This window comes from Giraffa tippelskirchi, chromosome 8 (genome assembly GCF_054371585.1).
Source record: "Giraffa tippelskirchi isolate mGirTip1 chromosome 8, T2T-mGirTip1v1.2.pri, whole genome shotgun sequence".
In the NCBI taxonomy this organism is placed as follows: domain Eukaryota; kingdom Metazoa; phylum Chordata; class Mammalia; order Artiodactyla; family Giraffidae; genus Giraffa; species Giraffa tippelskirchi.
Genome location: NC_137282.1, coordinates 48,711,152 through 48,729,871, shown reverse-complemented (window position 1 = coordinate 48,729,871; position 18,720 = coordinate 48,711,152). Strand labels below are relative to the sequence as shown.

Genomic DNA, 18,720 nt, shown 5'->3' with positions numbered 1-18,720 from the left:
AACCCTCCTACACTGTTGGTAGGATTGGTTCAGCCACTATAGAAAACAGTATGGAGGTTCCTCAAAAAAATGAAAAATAGAGTTGCCATATGGTCGAGTAATCCCATCACTGAGCATATATCCAGACAAAACTCCAATTCAAAACGACACAGGCACCCTACGTTCATAGCGGCACTATTCACAATAGTCAAGACACGGGAACAACCTAAATGCCCAGCAACACATCAAAGGATAAAGAAGATGTAGTACATACATATACAGTGGTATACTACTAGCCACAAAAAGAACAAAATGCCATTTGCAGCAACATGGATGGCCCCAGAGATTACACCATACTAAGTGAAGTAAATCATAAAGAGAAAGACATATATTATGATATTACTTGTATCTGGAATCAAAATATGACACAAATGAACTTATCTAAGGAACAGAAACAGATTCACAGACGTAGAGAACAGACCTGTGGTTGCCGGGGGGGGGGGGGGGGGGTTGGGATTAGCAGAGGAAAACTATTATATATTGAATGGATTAACAGGGTCCTACTGTATAGGGTAGGGAACAGTATTCAATATCCTGGGACAAACCATAATGGGAAAAGAATATATATATGCGTGTAACTGCTTCACTTTGCTGTATAGCAGAAATTAACACAACACTATAAATCAATTACACTTCAATCATACAATTTAAAAAGGAGTTACCTCTCCAGCATAGTGTTTCACTCCAAAATTGTTGACTGCAACTCTGGGCTTCACGTAAAAGTGGTTATTCTAACAAATAAAAAAAAAAAATGTAAGTGTTTAATTTCACGCACTGATTTCCTGACAGTATAACTATAACTGTCAGTGAAAACAATTTCAAAGTCCATGACATATAAGAGCTTTAGGACACATCATGTGATGTACTTCATCAAAATCATGCAACTCTGGTCTGTGTCATTAAAGTAGGTTAAAAAGGTTAAATTTTATACTCAAAGTAAACGTGGGCATATTCTGACAAGTAGCCTCAAATCTATGCCTTTGGCTTATTTCTATTTAGTTCTAGCAGAGCAAAGCTTCCGTTTGAGAAAGGCACCATGGGGCCAACAGCCCTGAAACCTGTCCTATGTCATCTTAATCCACAGATGAGCTACCCAGACACAATGAGGAGTTGGCAGGCGTGGACATACAGCGTGCTGATTGTGCAACTTCTCCAATAAGGTGCTATCAGTGGCTTGAGGAAAATGGCTTTCTTCATTGATAAGGGCTAGCAGACCAAGTTTCTAGAAGACGGGGAAAAAAAAAGGTCAAATATGAATTAAATACTGAATTTTTGTCTCTGTATTTTTACAGCTCCTTTTCTCTCTACTCTCTATTGAGTGGTAAAAAGGGCATAGTTTCTCAGATTGAAAAATTCGGAATGACCCACTATAAAGAACTCCAAACGCATTCCATACTGCAAACACTGAACCCCCTGTAATCTGGTGACCAAAACGTTTACAATTGGCCAATCCACTACTGGGATGGCAACGTTTTTGATGCTGACTTCAAATCTCTGGGAAGCCAATCTGCTCACTGTTGATTCTTAAAATATTGACTTCAAAGAGACAATGGGCTTGAAGCAGCCAAGCCCTTAAATTCAACCTTACACAGTTATACGTATGCTTCCAAATGGCCCATTGTGTCCTAAACATTCACATCTTTCATGTGCGTGTTCATACAAGCTCTTCTGTTCCCATAAATATGAATCAGCCCAGCTGGACACCCTTGGGACTGTAACAATTCTTCAACAGTGTGTTACCTTTTCAATCAAGTCCAGGCATTCTCCATTGTCTATCCAGTCAATATCTTCCCACACTAAGCCTTCTCTGTACAAAGATTAAAAAGGTCCAGGTTGTAGTAAAATATTGCTTCAAAACCATCCAATGTAGAGACTCATTTTCTTAAACATTTTGAAATGCAATTCAATGAGTGCTTACCTACTATATTCCAGTTGTTCTAAAGAAAAGATATGCTTGTTGAAATATTCCTGAAGTTTCTCGTTTGCATAGTTTATATTGAACTGCTCAAAGTGATTCACCTAAGGGGGAAAACAATCCAACAAGAGTCTTTAGCGCTCTCGCTCTTACATAAAAAGGTAAAGAAAGGCCAACAAAAATCTGCAGAGAAAACATAACGTGTTTGTTTCACGAGATCTGCTTAGGAGGATCCCACTCGCTGGAAGCACACCTCAAAGTTTTCAAATCCAAAGATATCCAAGATGCCAATAGACTTGAAGTCATCTTTGCCTTTGATCCTGCTGTTGATCTTCTTGATCACCCACTCGAAGCAGCGTGCGTAAAGTGCCATGGCCAAGGAGTCCCTGCTGTCTGCCGCCTGAGGGGGGAGGAGACAGAGATGCAGTTTCCCTGATGACTGCGGGGAACCCAGACAGGCACATCCATCCGTGCTGCACTCAGGAGCCACACTCACTCCACATCCATGCAGCCCGTGTCAAGTGAATCAACGCCATCCAGGAAAGCACAGCTGTCTAAAGAAAGGGAAACCTGAAGCTTGCTTATTTGTAGCAAGATTCACCTTGAAGTATCAGGCTTTCAAATTCAGCTTTACATATTGAGTTATAAGAAAGAATCCCGACCAATATATACAGCTATAAATGTGATTAGGTTTATGCCACTAACTAGGCTTTCCAGGTGGCTCAGTGGTAAAGAATCTGCCTGCCAATCCAGGAGACGTGGGTTCGATCCCTGGGTTGGGAAGATCCCCTGGAGAAGGAAATGGCAACCGATTCCAATGTTCTTGCCTGGAGCATTCTATGGACAGAAGAGCCTCGTGGACTACAGTCCATGGAGTTGCAAGAGAGTCGGAAACGACTTAGTAACTAAATAACAACAATAACATGACACTAATTAAGACTTGACTTCATTCATTATCATCTCATATTTTACTTTGTGTACATACAAGTTTTCTTCATGGTATGGTTAGCATTTTTACTTATCCAATCAACAAACAGCTATTAGATGGGCTAGTGCATGTAACTGGCTCAAGGCAGTTGCAGAGACAAAAATAAGTCATACAACATACTACTGCTTTGCTTTCATCAATAATAATTTATTAATTACAATAAAAACTAACACCAATTAATAATAATAATTATTACAGCTGTTATTTAACTCTTACTCCACTCCAGTCACTAAGTTTTCAGTTCAGTTCAGTAGCTCAGTTCTGTTTGAATCTTTGCGACCCCATGGACTGCAGCATGCCAGGCTTCCCTGTCTGTCATTAACTCCCGGAGCTTGCTCAAACTCATGTCCACTGAGTCGGTGATACCACTAAGTTTTTAGCATTTATATATTTTTTACTATCATCCTTATACATGGCAACCCACCCCAGTATACCTGTCTGGAGAATTCCATGGACAGAGGAGCCTGGCAGGCTCCAGTCCTTGAGGTCACAAAGAGTCAGACATGACTGAATGACTACTACTTTCACATCCTTGTCTTGGGCTTCTCTGGTGGCTCAGACGGTAAAGAATCTGCCCTCAAATTGGGACACCCAGGTTCAATCTCTGGGTAGGGAGATCCTCTGGAGAAGGGAATGGCTACCCACTCCAGTATTCTTGCCTGGAGAATTCCATGCATAGAGGAGCCTGGTGGACTACAGTCCATGGAGTCACAAGGAGTCAACATGACTGAGCGACTAACACTTTACTTTCGTCCTTGTCTTACAAAAGAGGAAACTGAGGCACAGGGAGTAAATTCTCCAAGAACAGAATATAACAAGCTGAAGACTCAAGACTCAGACTCAAGAAATCTCCCCCAGTCCCATTCCTCCTAAAGATTCTGTCACGCTGTCTCTAAGATGACCACTGAACCACTTTGCCTATCCCCTCAACGTGGATGTCTTCTTTTGATCCTGAGCCAAAAGCATTCGAACGGATCACTGCAGTTACTTATTCGAATCAAAGCCATGGATCTGCAGACCCAGGGGCATCTTTAGAAGTTGCTCTGAGGGCCACACACGTACCTGCTGAACGTTGAGAGGTGTAAGGATCTCCTCCCCCCGGAGGAACATAGACCTCTGGGTCAAGGCGTCCGTGAGCTGTGCCGGGTCCAGCCCAAGTAACTCTGCAGACCTGCCCAAGGCTGGGGAGGAAGGACAAGGCGAAAGTGGATGCACCACCCCAAGAAGGAACCGCCCATGGGACCCCAAATGGGTGCAGAGCAAACGCCACACAGAGACACGGTAAAGCAGAGAATATTCCTAAGTCCCTCGGGCAGGACCTAGAGGACACATGTTCTACTGGTAGGTTATTCACTCCCTTAACGAGTCTTCGATTTACAGCAAATGACCTGGTACTTGGAACAAGTATGGTCCAGAGACTCCCATGGCAGGTTCCTCAAGACCCTGTCAGAGGTTTGCAAGGTCCATGACTATTTCAATAATAAGACTAGCTTTTTTTTTTTTTTTTTTAGTGATAAACTCTGTTATTTGCTTTTTCACTCTCATTCCCTCACAAGTATACAGAAGAATATTCCAGAGGCTACATGACATGAGTAGCTCAACAAGCTGAAGGCAGAAATAGAAGCCAGCTGTCCTTCATTACACCAGATATTTCAAATATTTACAAAATTATTAGACAACGTCAGTCATTATTGACTTGTTCTGTTTTGGAAGGTGGTCTTTCGAATAAAATACTACTTATTTTATTGTATGCAAGGGGTTGGTTACAGTTATTTTAAAATGAATTTATTGCTATTTTTTAACTGTCTCCACTATTATTTCTAAAGGGCTTCCCTGGTGACTCAGATGGTAAAGAATTCGCCTGCAATGCAGGAGACCTGGGTTTGATCCCTGGGTCAGAAAGATCCCCTGGAGAAGGGAATGGCTACCCACTCCAGTTTTAACTGCCTGTGTTTTCATTTCTAAAGCAGTAAACATCAACAGGTATGATCCATGGGAACAAGAACTACAGGCCTGTAGCCCTGAGCAACTCGAGGGCCACTTGGAACTTACACTCATCCAGTTCCCAGCCTCCATGCCCTCATCCACTGCATCCATCAGAAAAGTTTAGAGAATAAAGCACTCCAGGAAAATGACAACTGACACTGTTACATGTATGTTAACTCACTTAGTCTTAAGATATCTCCGCTGTGCACTTTACAGTAAGAAGTCACAGGTGTTGAAGGGATAATTAACCCAAGGAAACAGCTTGTGGCAGAGCCGGGCTACGAACCAGTCATCCTGGCCTGAAAACTAACCGTCGTAACCATTCCACTACGGCAGCCCTCAGTAGCCAGGAATTAACTACGACAACACTACACGCCTGACTCATGACATTCTTCCTACATCAAATTCTTGTTGCCCCTATTTCCTCTTATTGGGCCCACTTTCCTTCTTAGTAAAAAATGAGAACACAGCCACCATTCCATGCAGTAATCACTTGTTTGATGCTTTGATCTTTTATTAGCTGACCTTTCACATCAAACTTCTGTAGCTCTTATTCTAGGGCTCAAAATATTTTTTTGTCAAAGGCCAGACAGGAAATATTTGAGATCTACATTTCTTACGAGGCAAAAGCCAAGGAGGTGAAGGAGAGAGAAGCAACCTTACCCGTTTTGAAGGAAACCTGCGCCCCACCAGCAGTGATAAACTCTATGTTCCCGAGGTGTAAGATACCAGCGAGCAACCTCAGCACTTCCCGAACTTCTTCCTTGCTAAACTGCATGACCTCCATTGCCATCTGGAAGGAAACGAGGTTAGTTTTTCATCTTTTTTCATACTAAAAAAAAATGAAAATGGTCACTACTCAATAAAGTTACTAAGCAGCACAAGGCAAGAAAGCAAGAAATATTCGGTTGGCCAAAAATTTCGTTGGGGATTTTCCATTAGGTGCTGCAGGAAAAAGACGACCACATTTTTTGGTCAACCCATTTTATATGACAAACACTTTAAATGGGTACACATAAAAGAAAAGCAAGACACTAGGAAAGAATTGTACAATACTTAAGAGATAACCCAATCGATAAGATAAAAATAAATATCTGCTTTACACACAAGACTCCTGTTTATGCCAGAAAATAATTACTCCAGAGAGTCATAGTAATGATAGTGACAAAGAAATACTTCTATGTGTATCAAAATGTAATGGAACATTTTTTATTTTCTTACACATAAAAAATGGGGGGCATGGGGTGGGGAAGGAGGTGGGAGAGGGGGTTCAGGATAGGGGGACCCAACTGCACCCATGGCTGATTCATGTCGATGAATGTATGGCAAAAACCATCACAATATTGTAAAGTAATTATCCTCCAATTAAAGTTAATTAATTTTAAAAAAAGAAAAGAGAATGTCGGGGAGGGGGGGATACTTCATGAGACTCCTCCAGTATAAATTTGGGGACTTGTCTTGATGGTTAAAAGAAGCAGGGACCCTGATAAGTAGAATGAAATTCCCTATCAGGGGTTCTACAAATAGAAGAAATTTCTGCTCCTTTTGTAAAAGATGCTGATGGAAAAACTGAATGGATCTAGATTTGTCTTCTCTGACAGTCATCATACTGCTATTCTCCCTTTCTCCAAAGGATTTTTAAGGTCTTATTTTGGCCTCTGGATACTAAATAGAAATTAACACAATGCTGATTTGAAAAAATAAACAAACAAATAAATAAATAAATAAAGAGCAAGCACCAACAGGGGCTTTGTTCCCCAGAAAGTTTCTAAACTGAAAGCAGGCATCTTCTGAATCAGATCAAAGATTTGCTTATTATCTCTTAGGATTTAGGAGCCATATTCTTGTCAGGAAAAGAGCCAGCTACCCTCTCCCACTCCTACTCTACACATACGCACGTGGATGCACGTGCACACACACACGCAGAACAGAGGACGCAACTGCTGGCAATATTGATGAAAATAACCTACAAAGAGAACTCAGACCCATGATCACTACAATGACCACTGGAACGGGAAGAAGGAAGCCACACAAGCACTGTGAAGCCACAGAAGCTGCAAGAGAAAACGACTGGAGATTTTAAAACATGAAAAGTAATTTATGAGGAAAAAAAAAACAAAGCCAGAAACAAAGGGCAAAAACAATAAACCGGAAAACAAAATTAAAAGAAAAAACTGTAAGGCAAGGAACCAACAGCTATATTAAGAGATGCATGACGCAGTAAAATAAAATAGGAACTTTTGTAACAGGAAATGCAAATCCACAGAGAAATGTTTTCCTTCCTAGAAATCCAACACGCACACATTGCAGAAAATGAGATAACTTTTATTAAATTCGCAAAAATTTTTCTGCATGATAAAATGGGTGAAAGTGGGGTATTTATGCAGTGGTCACTGGTAGTATAAGTCAGTATAATCTTTTTGGAAAACAAGATTACGGGTCAGCGTTGGGCTGGACCACCTATGTACATAATCTTAAAATGTTCAGAGAAGTTACACAAGTTTCTCAAGGTTACAAAACCAAGATTCAAAGTCAGGCCTGACAAACGCAGTCTAGGAACTTACTCTCCATTCAGTTGTATGCATTTTTTTCTTTTTACATCCCTAGAAAGTCAGTTGCCTATGTAACCACCCTTAATTTCAGTGCTGGAATTTTATTTTTAGCTACCATATGTGGCACGTGGGATCTTAGTTCCCTAAGCAGGGATCAAACCTATGCCCCCCTGCACTGGGAGTGCAGAATCTTATTCACTGTACCACTAGCAAGTCCCAATGCTGAAGATTTGTTTCAAAGAAAATCTCAACAGGAAAGAAAGCTTTGTAAAATACTCACTACAGCATTATCTTAACAACACTTTCAGAGAAAAAAAAAGTTCCAGCTCTCCTACAATCAGACAAGTCAAATATAGTAAGTAAACTTGTTATAGAACAGTGTATAGTTTTTAAAGGAAATTATCAACATGACATAGAAACATGATTATATTTATGATAGCTTTATGCAAAAAGTACTAAATTATATTTGTGTAACTAACTTATATTTGTATAACGAATTTTTTAAGGAAAATCAGGCTGGGAAGAAAATCTACGAAATTGAAAATAGCTGCAGTGTTACTGCTGGCAGGCTAATGGACACTATATTCACATCTTTTAATATCGTTGACATGTTTTTACTGTTACAACTGAGTCTATTAATGGGTGAATGGATAAATAAATTGCTGTCTATTCAATGGAATACTATTCATTGTAAAAAGAAACAATTCTGTTATGTGCAGTTTGGATGAGTGAAAGAAGCCAGAGAGAAGAGAAGAGATTTTGTATGATTTCATTTTCAGGAAACTCTAGAAAAGACACATTTTTCTAGGTTTCCTAGGGCTAGGGAGTCTGGAATTGTCTAGGAAGAGGGATAAGAAATCTTTAGAGTGTAGAACTGTCCTTCAGTTTGATCATGGTTGTGGGTACATGGGTGCATAAAGTCAAAATTCAATTTATATGCTTTATATGAGGGCATTTTACTATATGTACATTATAACTTAATAAAAGTGACTACAAAAAACAAATAAAAAGACCATGAATTGTTTAACAGAGTAAGAGAGAAGACTATCATTTTATGGGAACTATTGGTCAAGTGCTCATCAATTTTTAAAAACCTATGGGAAAGAAATTATTCAAATTTACTTATTCTAAAAGCAAAGAAATATGGCTAACTAATACAGAGTATCTATTATGCTCAAGACTTTTAAAACAGTAGTAGTAGTAGTAGTAGTAATGTTAGTTGCTCAGTCATGTCTGATGCTTTGCGACCCCATGGACTATAGCCTACTGGGCTCCTCTGTCCATGGAATTCTCCAGGCAAGAATACTGGAGCCAGTTGCCATTTCCTTCTCCAGGGGATCTTCCCAATCCAGGGATCAAACCTGGGTCTCCTGCATTGCAGGCAGATTCTTTACCATCTCTGCCAGCAGGGAAGCTTTTTAAAACAGTGGTAAGGACCAATTTAGATGTTGGCAAAATAATTATAAAGCATCTATGCTGTACTAAGGTTAATAATTTTCCCTTTTTTTGATTAAAGTTTTCCTCATGTATCACAGGACCTCTTCAACACTAATATACAAAAATTTTCTAAGCTCGTCTTAGGATGACCATAGAGATAAAAGATTTCACTGTAACTCACCTGCCTGGACTTTATATAACACTAAATAAATAAGATCTTCCATAGAGAACAGACTTGTCCAGGGGGAGAGGAATCAGAGGAGGGCTAGATTGGGAGTCTGGGATTAGTGGATACAAAATATTATATACAGAATGGATAAACAAGGTCCTATCATATAGTATGGGGAACTATCTTCAATATTCTAGAATAAGCCATAATGGAAAATATGAAAAAGAATCTGTATATATGCACACATATATAACTGAATCACTTGGCTGTACATTAGAAACTAACACTCTATAAATCAACTATACTTCAAGTTTTAAAAATCTCCTCTATACTTGCAGGAAAAAAAAAAAAAAGGAAGATCTTCAAAAAATAAGTTCACAGTAGCAGAAAATTGCAAACTGTAAAATAAAAAATATCAAAAGATGCTCCATGAAAAAAATTCTTGGTTAAGCTCTGAAAATACAAAGATTACATATGGAAACATGAAAGCAAATGAATAAAATGTGCTTTCTGTATGAACCAATTTGCGACTTCTTCACTCTCAAGTTTAACTCGAAGTGAATTAGTTAGGAGTGTGGTGACAAGTATCAATCATGTGCCATGGGGTAATGTAATGGCTGGAACCAATTAACACCAACCAGTGTGGGCGTGGCCACTCACCCCTGCCAGTAAGACTCTCCATTCACTGTGTCCTGCTGTTCTATGTACCGTCTTTTTAGTAGCAAGCCCCACCCCTTTGGCAAGAGTAGCCACTTTCAGACTTTTCTAAAATTTTTATTGAAATACAGTCGATTTACAATGCTGTTAAGCCTCCTTATAATTATCTTTTCTCAACAACATGGCTCAAGAAACCATGGGAAATTCTCAGCACAGTTCAGAAGCGCGACACAGCAATTTAGCTATACAACTGGTACAAAGTCATACAAAATGTTTTCAATAAAGTCTTTAATAAGCACATAAAAAACAGGTGATTGTGCAAGTGTGGGGTGGGAGGGGAATGATGACAAACACATGATACAATCCCAACCACTAAGGTCAGAAGGAAGCCAGGATTTTCACAGTAGAAACAAACAGGGAAGAGAAGTGAATTTCAGGCACAAAAGGTAAATCCACTCAGGGTCTCAGTTGTGAGGTAGGGGCACCATCTAAGGAAGCCAAGGGTCTTCAAGTGAATCATGAATAAATGGATTGAATAAGATGGGGTGGGAGGGGAGGTGTCTGGGCACAGTAAATCATGAGTGAAGGATCAACACTTTGAAATTTATTATGTAATTTTATATTAAGCGAGATTATAGCATTGTATAATATAAAATGAGCTTCTACTCCTGTATTTTCCAACACTGAAAGAGACTGAAGTTTTCAAATGAGGCAAAATCAAGGTATAAAGTCAGTCTTTTATTTTAAAATTTCTACTGGGGCATAGTTGATTTACAATGTTGTCTTAAGTTGCAGCTGTATAGCACAGCAAATCAGTTATACATATATCTACACTTTCTTGGATTCTTTTCCCATACAGGCCATTACAGAGTACTGAGTAGGGTTTCCTGTGCTACACAGTAGGTCCTTATCACTTACCTATTTTATACCTAGTAGTGTATATGTGTCAATCCTAATCTTTCCATTCATCCTTCTCCCCGACCCCCTACTGCTACTGCTGCTGCTGCTAAGTTGCTTCAGTCGTGTCCGACTCTGTGCGACACCATAGACGGCAGCCCACCAGGCTCCGTCGTCCCTGGGATTCTCCAGGCAAGAATACTGGAGTGGGTTGTCATTTCCTTCTCCAGTGCATGAAAGGGAAAAGTGGAAGTGAAGTTGCTCAGTTGTGTCCAACTCTTAGCGACCCCATACCATAAATTTATTTTCTACAGTTGTAAGGCTTTCTGTTTTGTGGATAAGTTCATTTGCAGCCTTTTTTCAGATTCCACAAATAAGTGATGTCATATGATATTTGTCTTTCTCTGACTTACTGCACTCACTATGACAATCTCCAGGTCCATCCATGTTGCTGCAAATGGCATTATTTCATTCTTCTTTTTATGGCTGAGAGCCCTCTAAGTCTTTATAAGATTAGACTGATGAGGAGAGAACATATGGGTAAATGGGTTCACACTGTTAAAAACACGGGTACGCCCAGTAAAATCTACATGGTCAGGAAACCCCAGTCCTGGTAGACGGCTAGAACACCATTACCATTCAATATTTGTGGAGTCAAAAGAATAAAGAGATTATCACTCAAAGACTCTTGTTATCCTCCCTACATTTCATCAGCCACCATTCTGGTAGGTCAAATGCAGGCAATAAAAATAAATTAGTTGTTACTATTTTCTTGAAACAGCTTTTCATTCTGACTCAGCAATTTATAGTGTAACCTGGAAGACTGCAAAGAGAAAAAAAAAAGGGCTATGAAATTAAGTCTGTGTTCACTGTCTCTCCCCAGGAAAAACTAGGTCCTTTAAGAATGGCTCAGGATCTTTTACAGGTACATATTTATAGTACTGTCAAGTAGTGTCAATGAGGAATTTTAAAAATACATAAATTCTCAGTGAAATAAGCAAAATTCCTAAAAGGTACTATTGCCAGAGTATGTTGACATTAAAGCTGATAAAAAGAATAATGATCTTTTTTTAGTAGCTGAAAATACCAGAGGTGACATTTTCATACGTTATTCACAGGAATAATTTCTCTCCATTAACATTTTAACACATTCTGTAAACAAATGTTCTTGAGTCCCAATAGAATGCGGTCCCTTCCCTTTCTTCAATCCCAAAACCTCTGGGAAAAGGAGCTTTATGGAATTAAAAGTAGGAAGATACAAATTTCAATGGTACTTGATTTTGGAAGGAAATTGAGACAAAGCTATGATTTTTCCAGTAGTCATCTATGAATGTGAAAGTTGGACCATTAAGAAGGCTGAGTGCCAAAGAACTGATGCTTCCAAATTGTGGTGCTGGAGAAGACTCCTGAGAATTCCTTGGACTGCAAGGAGATGAAACCAGTCAATCCTAAAGGAACTCAATCCTGAATATTCATTGGAAAGACTGATGCTGAAGCTGAAACTCCAATCCTTTGGCCACCTGATGCAAAGAGCAACTCATTGGAAAAGACTCTGATGCTGGGAAAGATTGAGGGCAGAAGGAGAAGGAGGCAACAGACGATGAGATGGTTAGATAGCATCACCGACTAACTGGACGTAAATTTGAGCAAACTCTGGGAGATAGTGAAGGACAGGGAAGCCTGGCGTCCTGCAGTCCATGGGGTTGCAAAGAGTCAGACACGACTTAGCAACTGAAAACAACAGGAGACAAATTACATGATAAAACAACAGCATAATCTATTCCAGTCATCCTAATTTCTTTAACAGAATATAGCGATTATATCGACGGTTTGCTCACTACAGTCTCCTTGTTGCTAGAACAGTGCCTGCCTGGCACACAATAGATGCTTAAAAACGTTGAACATAGCAAATCAACTTTATAGCCAGAAGTGTCAGTGTCTCTTTAACCATCTGTATCACTCTTGGTTATAGAGCGCTATGCAAGACAGAAAGATGGGTTGGCTGGTACTGATATAATACTTTATACTCCTGTATTATAGAAATTATGATTTGATAAAAGTGTTAGTCACTCAGTCGTGTCAACTCTGTGCGACCCATGGACTGTAGCCCACCAGGCTCCTCTGTCCATGGAATCCTCCAGGCAAGAATACTGGAGTGGGTTACCATTTCCTTCTCCAGGGGATCTTCCTGACCCAGGGATTAAACCTGGGTCTCCCACATTGCAGGTGGATTCTTTACTGACTGAGCCACCAGGGAAGACCTATGATTTGGTGATATAATCATCGATAATCATATAATCGTTAAAACTGACATATTCATTGTAAAAATATTCTAACAGAATGATAAAGAATAAAATAAAACCCTAGAATTCTGCTCTGAGGTAACACTTTTGGATTATTTTAGTATATTTTCTGCATACATACTATATATATATGACTTATATAAGCTTACTTTTCAAATGAAAGATGATATCATGCTGTATTACACTTCCCTTACTTATAGAATAAACAAGTTTTTCCTTACTGTTAAACATACATGAACATGGTTTTTGCGAGCTACAGTGGATCTTAAAGATATAATAAATTATTTGAGCCATTCCCCAACTGATTATTTTTGTAGGTTTTGGAGGAGAGAATTTCATTTTTTTATGGAAGAGTATTTTTCCTCCTTTCTGAAAAGTAGCACATTTATTATTATTATTTTTCTTCTGGCTGCATTGCTTCAATCTTCCAGAAGAAGGCTAAGTAAGAGCGGAAACTCCACGCTCCTGACTTCAATGGATACCAGCTACGCCTTCACTGGCATTTCTGATGGGTCGACACTAAAAAGTAATTGCAAAGCAAATATTTCAGAATCTATGAAGAGAATTCTTCTAAGTCTGTTGTGCACATTCATTATGTCAATTTCACACCTAAACTTTTCTTCCTTTCTAGATGACATGTCCTTTCATCGCAGGACCAAATTTCAAATGCCAAACACTTATCATTTCAACGTAAAAATAAAAACGAGCAATCACCGAAACAGGGCCAGACTCCACGCGTTTCCTTGTAGCCAACAGAAGCAGCACACATTTTGAATCAGAAAACGATGCCCTCAGAGGAAGCCATCAGAATACCCTCCCCGGGCACTCCCAGGACTAGGGAAGCCCTTGCTGCCCCCTGCACCCTGGCGGCCAGTGAGCCAGTCAGTGTGGGCCTGCAGTGACACTGTAACTTGGATAACAAGGAGTCTCTCACTGCAAACGCCCACTTTCTAGCACAAAGTGAATGGAGGAAGCTCGTGTTGTGAAAGAAGTATCGGGCATCAAAATAAAATTGAGAGAAAATTTTAAATAAATACTTAAACATTTCATCAAACTCAATTAGCAGGGCCAAATCCTGTACTGCCTAGGGTAGATACACAGCCTGGGTGCTGCCAGCAGAGGTTTTTTGGTTAACAGGTTGAAGGAAGGAGAGATGACAGAGACATCTCTTTGCATTACAAGTGGCATAATGTGACATCTTTAAAAGGAAGGCTGAGGCGAAGGTGATCATGATACTATAGCCTAGTCTGTTTTTATTTTCATTTCAGTTTAAGGGCACATATATTAGACATCAGGAAATGACGTGTGGTATATATCCACTTAAAAATATACTTAGATTTCATTCCAGAAGGTATTCTCATGAACAGTCTAGAAAAGCAAATGGAGGTATGGAACCAAGTTGTTGACAACAACTAGAAAGACAAACCTAGGTGCACTGAAATCAGGGGCCACCTACCTGCCCCCTGGTTAGAGCCCAGGATTTGAAGTTAGATTCTGTCTAGGTACTGGTTCTGTTCGGTGCTGTGTGTGGTTAGGCTGGTCACCAACCTCTCTGAGTCACAGAACATAGACAAGCATATTTCTACCCTCACAGGGTTGTTAGAAGCAGAGGGTTGGTTAAGTACTCATAGCAAGAGCTCAATCAAGTGTTAGCTCCATTTATGAATCACCTCTAGATCTACCAACTCCAACTACTGAAGAAGCGACTCCAGCAGAGGAACAGACCACACTGATGAAATCTACCGGCCACACTCAACCATGCCCAGGCTTCCTAAATGCAGTCACCTTATAAAAAGTCCTTAGGGTATTCAAGAACTGCAGGAGACAGCAGGGGTCCACACAAAGTGTCTTAAGATGACCACTGTTTGTGCAATAAGAATCATTTACCGGAATCAGGCTATGAGAACAGGATGAGACCCAACAGTCACCTGGTCTAACTGTTGACAGATTTCTTTTGAACTGTGGAATCAATTATTTAAAACAATTTTTAATTGTAAGCCCCGTAACAGATGATCTGCTTACTCCAGTACCAAACCTGTGATTTTTCTTTTGTTTGTTTCGTTTTTCTGAATGCTATTCCAAGCCAATCCCCATCTCTCCTGAATGCAGACATTCACCCATCTTCTAAGAGAGAGGATTCCCTTCCAGGACTTGGAATAAGAAGAAAGGACCTATTCTCACAGAGCAGTACAAATGTGATTATTTATTAAAATTTTTTTTGAAACAGAAAATGAAAGTTGTCAATTTCTTTCATTCTTTTTTTGGGGGGGTGGGGGATGGAGTCACCCTTATAAAGGAAGATAGGCAAGTAACTTACAATTACTTCCCTAAAGGATTCCTGGTCGCTGATTGTCCTGTCTGTTACACATCCAGACTGATTCAAGTAGTGGTAGTTTTCTGGCACAGATAAATAAAATTCTTCTACAAAAAGAAAAACAAAAACATAACATCAGTACTCGACTGGCCAGGATAAGACAGAACTCAAAAGAATTTCCAGTTTGCAACTTTATTTTTTGCAGTATGGAAAATAATTCTATGCTCCTAATAGTTCACTAATAAGATTAAAATGTTCTCAGACTGTGATTTCAATACCTTTAGACCATGAAATTTTTGTACCTTGTTTTATGTCTCTGGATGTGTTCTAGTGTCTCCTAGTTTATAGTTATGGGAACTTGAATAGAATTTGTATCCTATTGTTGTGTGAAAATTGTACAAATCTTAATTATGTTGAATTGGTTCATGCTGCTTTTCAGGTCTACTATATCCTTCTACTTTTCTGTATATTCATTCTATTAATTTCTGAGAGTTTGATACTGAATCTCCAACTAAAAATCATAATTTATCTACTTAAATAATTGTAATATATAGTGGAACTATATGTAACTTTGTTCTACATTTTCCAGTCTCCTGTAAATGTGTTATCATACTTTCATAATCTAACAAATAAAAAAGAAAGAAAAAAAGGTTAAAAGATTCTCTCTTAATCATCATCTGAGGAAAATAAAATTATCAGATTAGAAGGGATGGAAGAAGACACTACTGAAAAAAGTAACTGATGAGGATTCTGTGTCAATTGTTTTTTTTAAAACCAAATGTTTAGAAATTTGCTTTATTAGGGTGTGATTTAAAAGTAAAGCCAATTGTGATACATTATGTATTTTTCACAAATATTCTTTAAATCAGAAAAGAACTAAGATGCCAAAACATGTCAAAAAACCTCAAGCTTTCTCTACTGATGATTTTCACTCTACAGTATCTGGCTCTACATGCACTCAGCATCTTTGATCATCTCACACATTTCGTTTCAAATAGTGGAAGACCAACAAAGTCCAGTCTTCTCTTTCACAGATGGGTTTTAAAGGGAAATATCTCTGCAGCGGCTCCATCACTCACCTCTCTCTTCATGTCCTAGCCCTGCCAGCAGCGCATAGAATATGTGATAATTCCTTTCCCCGGGGTTTTGCCTTACTACTCGGTTCTGTGAAGAGAAGAAATCAGATTTCTATTCAGGGATGTTTCCTCTGATTAATGACCAAGAACCAGTAATTGCTGAAAAATGTTAAAGATAATGTGAATTAAATCATGCTTACTTTTTCTAATAAATCTTCATGTGAAAAGCAATGGCAAGTCAAGGAACAAAACAAGGATACAGGATGCTCCATTAGTCCTTAGTTTTCTACTCTTTGTTACCCAAATAATTACAATTCCTTGGGTCTCGGACATTCTGACTTCCGGTGCCAAAAGATAACCAAACAAAACAGACTATTTCATCAAAATCCAACTTCAAACAGGATACATGTGCCCTAGAAGGCATCGGACTATTTGAAACAACTGATTATTTCTAACAACTAGTTGCCCAGTCATGTCAGACTCTTTGGGACCTCATGGACTGTAGCCCGCCAGGCTCCTCTGTCCACGGAATTTTCCAGGAGAGAATCTGGAGTGGGAAGTCATTCCCTCCTCCAGGGGATCTTCCCAACCCAGGGATTGAACCCCAGTCTCCTGCACTGTAGGCAGATTCTTTACCATCTGAACCACCAGGGAAGCCTATGATATTTGATGAGGAGGCCAAATTTTCAGATTAGAGACCTGAAATCAAGCGATTCTCAAAAGAAAGAGGGTCCCTTATTTCCCAGGATAATTAACAGGTAAAGCAGAGTAAAACAGGAGCAGCAATGAGGTAGAACCAGAAATGAGTATTTCATATTCTGTATCTGTCTTAAGAAAAAGCAAAGAACAGTTTCTACTAGAGAGTCAAATATTAATACACAAAAGCCAAACAAAACAGGATACAATCTACAATTCTTCCGCCCTGGATGTTTCCCTTCTGGCCTATGTTCAGCTGAACAAACTTCCCAAAGCGACTGGAGTTATTGTTGTACACGGTCTTGGCATTGCCGAAGGCTTCCATGATGGGGCTGCAAAAAAAAAAAAAAAACCAGGACAACAGTGAGAGGCAATCAGGGTCCATGTACTTAACAACAGTCCTCACCAATGGCAAAACAGACAACTGCAAGAGAAATCTGAAAGCAAAGAGCCCTATAGCAATTATGTTTATTTATAGAAGGGCCAGATTTCCCAGCACTTGCTGAAATGAGTTTATAGTGCATGTCCATCTCAAGGGGGAGAGCTTGCAGCTGGTTGTGTGGACAAAGGATGCTACCAAGAGTCAAGGAGGCCATGCAGGCTGGTCCCCACCCAAATTAGTTTATTTACGCAAGTCAAGGGTGGCGCGCGTGTACACGCACACACACACACAAACCCACACAAATTCTTGGAACTGAAAAATTCCCCAGTCCTGGAAATTTCACTCATTTGTTGTATGTCCCGGGGGAGCTCATGTAACTTCCTTGGGTCTCCTCCAACTGTAAAATGTGGTCAGACTAGGTCTGTGGTCAGACTAGGTCAGGGGTCAGCCATCTTTTGCTGTAAAGGATCAGATAATAAATAGTTTTCGGCTTTGTGGGCCATGTGGTCTCTGGTGCAATTACTCAGCTCTGCCACTCGAGTGCAAAAGCAACTATAGACAAGATAGCAAACGAGTGTGTCTGTGTCTTATTTATAAAATTTTATTTATAAAGTTTTATTTATAAAATCAGGCTGCAGGAGGAAAATGAAAATGGTCCAGAGAAAGATGGTGATGATGGCTGCACAACAACATGAATGTACTTAATGCCACTAAGCTGTACATTGAAAAATATTTAAAGTTATACATTTTGTTATGTATATTTTAGCACAATTTAAAAAACAAATTTTGAAATCTAAAAAGACAAGTCAATAGGCTGCAGGATACAGGTGTCAGGCTGGAGTCAGCTGATTCCTGGACTAATTTTTAAATAATAGGACCTATAAAGTCTCTATGGGTTCTAGGAGCTTAAAAGGCACCAATCAGACACGGGGCAGTTACACATTTTAATTAGAATTTCAGAGAGCACTGTACTAAGGCTCTCTTTCAAGCTCTGAGGTCATTGCCATTGATGTCGAATTGTTTCGCCCCCTGAGGCTGAAGAAGTGACGTGAAAGTTGCTCAGTCATGCCCAACTCTTTTCGACCCTATGGATTGTACCCCACCAGGCTCCTCTGTCCATGGGATTTCCCAGGCAATAAGACTAGCTGCTGCTGCTGCTGCTGCTAAGTCGCTTCAGTCGTGGATGACTCTGTGCGACCCCATAGACAGCAGCCCACCAGGCTCCTCCATCGCTGGGATTCTCCAGGCAAGAACACTGGAGTGGGTTGCCATTTCCTTCTCCAATGCATGAAAGTGAAAAGTGAAAGTG

General features: G+C 39.6%; 1 protein-coding gene across 10 annotated transcripts in view; it reads right to left on the bottom strand.

Annotated features, from left to right (window-relative positions):
• MYO10 (myosin X) overlaps positions 1–18,720 on the bottom strand; it is a 255,150-nt gene that overhangs the window by 91,199 nt on the left and 145,231 nt on the right. For 3 of the 10 annotated variants that reach the window (XM_081519314.1, XM_081519315.1, XM_081519317.1), the window contains exons 6-15: positions 17,230–17,361; positions 16,337–16,421; positions 15,261–15,364; positions 5,592–5,721; positions 4,005–4,123; positions 2,208–2,354; positions 1,958–2,058; positions 1,780–1,846; positions 1,169–1,261; positions 702–770 (exon numbers count right to left, since the gene is read on the bottom strand). In XM_081519314.1, the coding sequence (XP_081375440.1) occupies positions 702–770; positions 1,169–1,261; positions 1,780–1,846; positions 1,958–2,058; positions 2,208–2,354; positions 4,005–4,123; positions 5,592–5,721 (726 nt within the window). In that variant the 5' untranslated portion in view covers positions 15,261–15,364; positions 16,337–16,421; positions 17,230–17,361. Of the gene's footprint in view, positions 1–701; positions 771–1,168; positions 1,262–1,779; positions 1,847–1,957; positions 2,059–2,207; positions 2,355–4,004; positions 4,124–5,591; positions 5,722–15,260; positions 15,365–16,336; positions 16,446–16,533; positions 16,548–17,229; positions 17,362–18,720 lie in introns of all 10 variants that reach the window. The other 7 variants (XM_081519312.1, XM_081519316.1, XM_081519318.1 and 4 more) reach the window with 4 other exon arrangements.